We start from the raw sequence: 8,870 nt of genomic DNA, 5'->3' as shown, positions 1-8,870 counted from the left end.
AGTTAAAAAAAATTATACAAAAAAAGATTTTTTTATTTATTTCAGTGAAAATTCAGTTATGTCTCACAAGATTAGAAGTGAAAAAATAAAAATAAAAATAAATATATATATATATATATATATAGCGGCACATAGTTTCAGGAAATCCAAACACAGCACTGTGGACACATGCAGAGCTCTGAGGTCATGGCAGGACAATAGAAATTAATTCACACTACAAAATGTTGTTCATAAATGATAAACAAAAACAGTTTAATAAGTTCCCATTAAAGCCCACATGTACAAAAAAAAACATAGCTTTTAAAAATAATATTTAAAATGACCCATTTCATCCTCATATTTCAAAAAATAAAAAAAATCTACTTAATAGAGGTATCGGTATCGAAAACAAAATAATTGGTATCGTCCCATACAATAGCTGTGTAAGATTTATAGAAGAATATCTCAACTCTGTAGGTCCATGCAATGCAAGTGAATGGTGACCAGAACTTTGAAGCTCCAAAAAGCACATAAATGCAGCATAAAAGTAATCCATAAGACTCTAGTGGTTTAATCCGTGTCTTCAGAAGTGATATGATAGATGTGCGTGAGAAACAGATCAATATTTAAGTCCTTTTCATAAAATGTTTTAGTATAATTGTTTACTTCCGGTTGCTCTCAGTTCACGGTTGTATTTCATCATTTCTCACGTGAACATGCAAACGCAGTTACGCCACACAATAGGCAGCACCAGCCGAGTCCCTTCCTGGACATGCATCAGAGAGCGTACGGAAGTAAACAATTATAGTGAAAAATCGTATTGCTTTAGAAGACATTCATTTACTGACTGAATGGATTACTTTTATGCTGCATTTATGTGCTTTTTGGAGCTTTAAAGTTCTGGTCACTATTCACTTGCATTGTATGGACCTACAGAGCTGAAATATTCTTCTAAACATCTTCATTTGTGTTCTGCAGAAGAAAGAAAGTCACACACATCTGGGATGACATGAGGGGGAGGAAATGATGACAGAAAGGGTCCACCTATTGGTCCATTGGCGTGTCTGAAGGTCTCCTGCGCGCTCGATCTTATCGTGCGCATTAAATAATACTTTGATTATTTGATTTGAGTTCCATGTTTTATTAATCTTTATTCTTTTCTTTATTTCATCTGAATCCAATTATGAAAAACCTCATTGATGTATCGATGATATGGATTTAAGTTTTGTATCTAATAAGTTTTAGTAATTCTCTCCTCTAGACTGCATCTGTTAGTTCAATGTAATTTGGGTCCTTTAACTACAAACTCATCCGTTTCAGATATTAGTACGTTTTAGACTTATAGCTTCTCAGCTTTATCCGTTTAGTCTTATTTGGCTAATATAGATCAAGGGTGCCCAATACGTCGATCGCAAAGGCAATGCTGGTAGATCGCACAAAATTTAAATGTACTTTCGTTAAATTTTAATAAAAATAAATATAGTGTCTTTCCTTCTTTTAGTACGGAAGATACAGAAGAGGATTAGGGCCAAGCAATAATAAAAAAAATAAAGCCATCTCGAGATTAAAGTCATTATAATGCGAGATTAAACTCGTTAAATTTCGAGAAAAAAGTCGAAATACAATCTTGAGAATAAACTCATTAAATATCGAGAATAAAGTCGTTGTGTTTCGAGAAAAAACTTGTTAAGTTCGATGGGTGTGCACGCCTCTGTGAACACAGTCCTGAGATGTCTGGGTCAATGGAGGTCAGCTTAAGACTCAGGTTTTGAACTTTTCATAATTTTATCATCCACCTAACATTCATTTAGATTGAACCTTTTCACAAAATTCGCTGCCCTCAAGTGTGCGCTTGTCAAGGCAACCGTTATAGAACGCGTCGCTTTATTGTTTCCATGGTGACGCGTCATTGCTTGTCACGTGACCACAGCCACTGAACGACTGATTATCTGCTTTTATTTCCTTTTTTATTCTAAATATTCACAAATTTGTTAGCTATACTATAGCATTACCTTTATAAACATCACCTTTATAATGATCACGTTGGTTGAGCTCTATGCACGATGGGCGCCACCTGATTATAATGGATAGGAATATTATTAGACATCAGTGTGTATTTTACAAATATATATTTGTATAATATATAGATTTTTTTAGTTCTAATGTGCATTTAAATGTCTGAAACCTAAAATAAACATTATGTGGATGAAAACACTGAATAGCTGTGAATGATATGACTCCGCTGAGTGCGTATGTATCTGGCTCAGCGCCAGCCAACGCGCGAAAGCAAAGTTTGAATTTATCAGTTGGTCAAGTCATGCACGAAATTCAGTGATTCCTCTGCGTACCACTAGAGGGAGTCTCTTTGAGAACCACTGATGTAGACAATTTTGTGCCAGTCGGTTCCTTTAAGAAACTAATATTTACTGAAAGTCTTCTGATCCTCCTCACCACAAGACATAAGGGTTTGGAATGAAAAGATGGGTGACAAGATAATGACAGAATTTGTATAAAAATGCACAATCTTTCATGTAATAATCAGTTCTCTCATTGTCTCAATTGATAGATCACATGTGTGGTTGCTGAAGGTGATCCGAGTGGTTTACGGACTCTATAATCTTGTCCCGATGGAGATCCATAGAATAACATCAACCCTTGGGTTCTTCGCACAACCTTCTGCAACAGAAACGTTCTCAGCGTCTCCCAGCCAAACTTTAGGGTCCGTCTCATTTAAAAGTGGGAATGAATCCCTGCAGAACTGGACAAACAGCAGCAGGGTTGTTGACCATGTGCCGGGCGTCGCTGGAATCCTCATCCCTCTCATCTACATCATCGTGTGTGTCGTCGGCCTTGTTGGAAACACACTTGTCATCCACATCGTGCTGCGATATTCTCAGGCAGAATCAGTTACGAATATCTACATCCTCAATCTGGCCATCGCAGATGAACTCTTCATGCTAGGTCTGCCGTTCCTCGCGGTGCAGAATGGTCTTCTCTCCTGGCCATTCGGCTCGTTGATGTGTCGCCTGGTCATGACGGTAGACGCGATTAACCAGTTTACAAGCATCTTCTGTCTGACTGTGATGAGCATTGACCGCTACCTGGCTGTGGTGCATCCTCTCCGCTCCTCTAGGTGGCGCCAGCCACGTGTGGCAAAAGTTGTGAATGCCACGGTATGGGCAGTTTCCTTTGTGGTTGTCCTGCCTGTGGTGGTGTTTGCCGATGTTCTACAAGATGATGGAAACTGCAGCATTGTGTGGCCCGAGCCAGCAGAAGTTTGGAAAGCGGTGTTTATCATCTATACCGCAACTGTTGGGTTTTTCGGCCCCCTGACGGTCATCTGCCTGTGCTACCTGCTGATCGTTGTGAAGGTACGCAGCTCTGGACGCAGAGTTCGAGCCACATCGATTCGACGCAGGAAATCAGAACGCAAGATCACACGCATGGTTGTGATCGTCGTGGCGGTATTTGTGTTCTGTTGGTTGCCGTTTTACATACTAAACATTGTAAACCTGCTAGTGCTGCTACCGGGAGAGTTCCGCGGTCTGTATTATTTTGTCGTGGTTCTGTCGTATGCCAACAGCTGTGCAAACCCCATCCTGTATGGGTTCCTCTCTGACAATTTCAAGAGAGGCTTCAGGAAGGCTCTATGTCGATCATCTAGACGTGTGGACAGCCAGGACCAGCAACATGGGACGGGAATGGTTGCTTTACCGCTGGAGGAGATACAACGAGAACTGGATCCAAGTGCCCATCTGAGGGACCCGTGCCAGCTGACAGAAGCAGAAAAAGACAAGGACGAGGTAAGAAAGATTAGCTACATGGAGGACACCAATGAAATGGTTGAACTCCACAGGACCGCTCACAACAGCTGCAGTAATGGATGCCAGGAGGACACAAAGAAGTTGAATGCCATTGTAGGTGGAGCCAGAAAAGCTGTGGATGAAGGGCATGAGGGCTCCATCAACCCGACCCTTGAACTCACAGCTGTCTTCAATGGCACTCAAAGATGCCGTGAACATCTGCCTGAGAATAGTGACGACAAACACACAGTTCTGGAAATCAGTTATTTATAAATTGGACAAACTTTGAATTGCTGGGCTACACGAAAGATGGCAATGACGTGATGGATTTGGTACCAAGTAGGCACTAGGAAGGTAGATGGCATAGAAGATATTACCAGTAGAGCTGTGGATGGAAATTGTGAAAGCTCCATCAGCTTGACCTCTGAACCCACAGCTGTCCATATTAGAGCACAAACAGGATGTAAACACCTGCCTGAAATTGGTTATTTGTAACATGGACAGACTTGGATCCATTGAGGGGTCTTCATTTATGACTATTAAATGCAAATGGACGTGGCAACACTGATCATTAAACACTGCCAACTAAGAAAAACAAGTGCCACAGGAATACATGGTCTTTGCTCAGACTCTTTTTCTAAATGTCCATCTGTGTTATTGTGTGTGTTATTCACTGAAGAAATTAGAAACTAAATGTTTATCAGCTGTGTATTATAATATAAACCATTTAACAATGCTAGACTTTGTTCAGACAGGCACCAAAAATCCAATGTTTGGTATGTCCGACTCAAATCCGTACAAAGAACCAAATTATTTATTTTACAATACTAAATCCATTTTTATAAATCCAATCCAAACTACATTTGTATTTTTGGGGATATTAAATCTGAAATCGATAGCAACCAGTATAGATGTACCGGATAGCATCTACACTGCCTGTACAAACGGATCCTATATCCAGATTTGTCTCATGGTGAATTTGGCAACATTATGTCGAAAGTTCTTCAGCTGAAATCAGAAGGATATAGAACTACAAAAATGGGCGGGAGCTCCAAACCACCAGCAAAGATATAGGTAGCCCCTTACCTCACATTAACATGAGTAGGAAGGCATTTGACGCATGCGCACTACAACTGCTGTCACACTCTTTTAGTATAATCAAAGACCAGCGCATGTTCAGACGACGTGCTCAGACAAGGACCGCGTCCGCTGGTCAAGAAAATCTAGGCAGTGCACGAACAAGCCGCGTGGCTAAGCTGATGACGCAATTTGATTCACACATACTGTGTACTGAGCGATCCGCAATGTGGACAACCAAAGTATATTTTTGGCCTTAATTGACACCCCCTATTGGAGCAGCCATAAACCCCATTTGGAGTAACCCAGTGTAACGGGCGCCAGCTGATAGATAGCGGTCCAATGTGTATAAACTCACCTGACCTCAAGAGGTGCACTAGCGACTGACGCTAGGGGCTGTAGCTTTTAGCATCCATGTTAGCGCACCCGCCTCCCATGCTGGAGACACCAGTTTGAGTCCCGTATGGAGTGGGTAGAACAGGAGCGTCACACCTGCCCTCATTTGTAGATTCCGCCCCCATTTGGAGGTCTGCAGCTATACCTACGTGGAGATCCATCTGAAATTCAAATCACTGTCCCCAGTGGCCGAGGTTGGACGTGTTGTTGATGTTAGGACACATATGAGCTCCAGTTTCCGAGTGAAGTGTCCTCAGAGTGGTGCCAAAAGCCAGTATTATTAGTTGTAAATTATGTAATACAGTGAAGAATGCATATTTTATTCACCATACACCCAAACTTTACCCTCAGTGGAACAGGAATGTAGTCTTATGCCATAGGTATACTTCCATTTTGACGTGAACGCTCCACGTCTGCGTACAGTCAAAAGCGAGCCTGTGAAAGTATACTTCATATAACTCTGTGCGCATATACAGGCGGTTGGCGCATGTGCGCTACGACTGCTGAGACACCGGACTTTCACTTCAAGAGTTTAAGAGTTTATATTCTCTCAGACTGGAGTTATACAAATGCAGGGATCTACACACACACACACACACACACACACACACTCACACACACACACACACTCTCTCACACACACACACACACACACACACACACACTCTCTCACACACACACACACACACACACACACACACGACCTGCACATCCACTGTTGTTGTTTTTAGCTTCATCTCCTGATGTTTAGTGGCGATTACATCTACGGCTCAACTGTGAGTGTTGCCACCTTGTGGACTCACTAATTAGTGCAGATATCTCCAGGCACATGCACATTCAAAAAGGAGCGGTTAGAAAAATCAGGATGGGTGCATTCAGTGCGTGTTTTGTGCCATGGGAGATCACAGCAAATATTAATTTCAATTAGCCATTTGATCCCTGAACAAAAGAAACAAATCCACCATTACTTTGAACGACTTTCCAGAAGAAGAATGGATAAGCGTTGGATAAAGACGGTCAGATGAGAGAACATGGCAAATTTACTGCCGCTCTCTCAGCAGCCGTCTAATGTTTTTACACGGCTTAATAAAGCGGAAACACGTCGTCACGGTCTGTGAATCTGTACATTAAAAGCTTTTCATGTTCTTTAATATCACCGTGTGTGGAGACATCAAACTAAACATCCCTTACTTGTGTAAATAATTATAAGCTACAAATTCATTGTGCATCAGCTGAATTTAAAGGCGAATGGGCCTGATGGAACAAAACTGCCGCATTACAATAAAAGAACAACACTGCAAATCTGGAACAAATAAAGTTGTTTATGCAAAGCTTAGCATGTTAAATACATGAAAGACCGTATTTAATATTTGAGTTCCTGCTGTTAAAGTACATATGGCTGAGATAAAACCAATCAAATGTACTTTGTGATTCTAATATTCCCATGAGGAAACTGTGACATTCGAGACGTTCACCGTCACTCCGGCACAGTGTCTCCGATCCACTTGAGATACGGCGGGTTTCCCTGATCGATGGGTAAACTGATGACCTCTGCCACTTCATACGGATGATTCGACCTGTAGGACAAACACCATCTTATTTACAACATTCATCTTAACATGTGCTTTTATGATTATGAAAAATAACTTGTAACGTTTATTCTTCTAAAGATAAAGCTTGAAATGTCACGTGGTTCATACCGAACATATTCAGCAAGAGCAGCGACCTTTGAACTTCTGGTCTTAATCATCTGGGAAATAAAGATCACTCGTTAGATTGGTCTGATGATCTCAAACCTGTTTGTATGATAACTGTATAGAACATGATGTATTTTAAGTTCTGAGAGTGTTTTTAAAGATTTCCTGTTTTAAAGGCTTAAAACGCCACAAACAACCCAAAGTAGGTCAAGTGTTCAGTACAATTGTCCATGTTTTCGGGAACCTTTTTTTCACCAAGGAGACAATTTCAGTAATTTTTGGTTGATGCATTTTTTTCCATACAGCCATACTACAAATGAATAATTTACTATTTTCAAAAACAATGTTTTTCAATTAAATAAATGTTAATATTGCCCATAGACTACTCAAAAACAAACAAATAATGCAAATATTAATAGGTAACATGTTGCGATATGGAATGGAGTACACATGTTAGTGCGAGACAACTTAACTTCCCTTTTGGGCTGTGCGATATGGAAAACATATTTTAATAATAATGGCATTTAAAATATCGTGATATCCAGTTACACGGTCAACCAGCAAAGATCTGTGAATATTTTTACTTTATTGATTTTGCTTTAAAAATGACATTAATTAATTGAAACACAAAAACTTAAAAAGACATTCTAAATTCAAATTGCACTTTAAACGAAACTAAAATGCAATTAAAATAAAGTGATTAAAGGATCTTCAATAACCACCTTAAATCAAACATTCACTGTCTCCAACGGCCCATGTGACCTCACGCAAGCATCACAAATGAAGAACTAAAGACAATTATAACTGCAAACATAATTATAAATCATAATTAATAAGTCTAATAAATTCACTTGTGTTGCCAAAATAATGCTGCTAAATGTGTGTTCTTATCGAATGTGTTTGTGTTGCGTTTGTAAACAGTTTCTGCTGCCTAAAGAAAATAAAACTACATTTTATGTTCAAGGTGAACGTGTCTTGCATTACTTTGATTTAATCACTTTCATCTTTATTTAATACAGATATACCTGTATATATATATATATTACTGAACCTGCAGAGGTGCGTTCACAATGTGTAAGAGCGAACCGCTCCGTCACATCACGAGACGATCAGAGATCATGTGCAGCATTCTCATAGACGACATTATTCTTGCAAACAGTTTCAGTCGAATGAAACAGAGAAAAAGGAGTGAAAACTCTTTATACGCGCTTGTTTCACGAGACCGCTGCACACCTCTGAACAGTGAATCAGACACGAGCATTGACGGCTTTTCTTTTGACTGTCCTAGAACATATAATAAAGTGTGTTTCTTCAAACGTGTCTTTTTGACTAACAGTGTTTCTTGTCATGTGTCACTCCGAGACGTCTTACAGGTGATCCGCCTGTTGCGGGTACATGAGCAAAATTACCCACACATGACATCTGAACGAGGAGCTCGCGAACTGGATTGAGCCTCATCGCGGGTGCTATATCACATGTTCATAAAATAGTAGAAAATGCTCTTAAGAGCCAAGATCAATAGTTATTGGGAAACGAGTTCCAGCTTTTCTTTCATCTGTTCTTCAAAATATAAATCACATTTCATCAAAGCGTGCCTTTGTGTCTAATTTCTTGTAGTCTTACAGGTCGCCCGCCACAGCGGCTGCTACATCAGCAAAACCTGCATTCGGCGGGTGTTCATTCCAAACCTTGTTCACCAGGAGTAGCTGTACGACAAATTCGGAAGGAAACCAAAACTGTCATTGACTTCAAGCTTTGCAATCGCACCCACACCTTCTGTTGGGAAATGACCTCTAGAAAGTTTTAAACGATCATGTGTTGGTGAACGGTGAGACACCCGGAGAGCTAAAGAGTCACATTGTGCTTCATGTGGATTATCTAAAGATCTATACATCCAATTAAATTAATTATGGCCTCG

The 8,870-nt window shown here is 40.1% G+C and overlaps 2 protein-coding genes across 4 annotated transcripts in view; one reads left to right on the top strand and one right to left on the bottom strand.

Annotated features, from left to right (window-relative positions):
* The first annotated feature begins 2,606 nt into the window (after window positions 1-2,606).
* si:zfos-169g10.2 (somatostatin receptor type 5) lies at window positions 2,607-4,055 on the top strand. The gene has a single exon (XM_052129587.1). The coding sequence runs from the start codon at window positions 2,607-2,609 to the stop codon at window positions 4,053-4,055; it is 1,449 nt and encodes a 482-aa protein (XP_051985547.1).
* A 2,484-nt stretch (window positions 4,056-6,539) lies between these two features.
* LOC127646345 (protein CutA homolog) overlaps window positions 6,540-8,870 on the bottom strand; it is a 6,857-nt gene continuing 4,526 nt past the window's right edge. For all 3 annotated transcript variants that reach the window (XM_052129903.1, XM_052129904.1, XM_052129905.1), the window contains exons 5-6: window positions 6,956-7,005; window positions 6,540-6,832 (exon numbers count right to left, since the gene is read on the bottom strand). In XM_052129903.1, the coding sequence (XP_051985863.1) occupies window positions 6,733-6,832; window positions 6,956-7,005 (150 nt within the window). In that variant the 3' untranslated portion in view covers window positions 6,540-6,732. The remainder of the gene's footprint in view (window positions 6,833-6,955; window positions 7,006-8,870) is intronic.

Source organism: Xyrauchen texanus, chromosome 7, assembly GCF_025860055.1.
Source record: "Xyrauchen texanus isolate HMW12.3.18 chromosome 7, RBS_HiC_50CHRs, whole genome shotgun sequence".
Taxonomy (NCBI): Eukaryota; Metazoa; Chordata; class Actinopteri; order Cypriniformes; family Catostomidae; genus Xyrauchen; species Xyrauchen texanus.
Note: the sequence above shows the minus strand (reverse complement) of the source record. Positions and strands in the feature narration are given on the sequence as shown.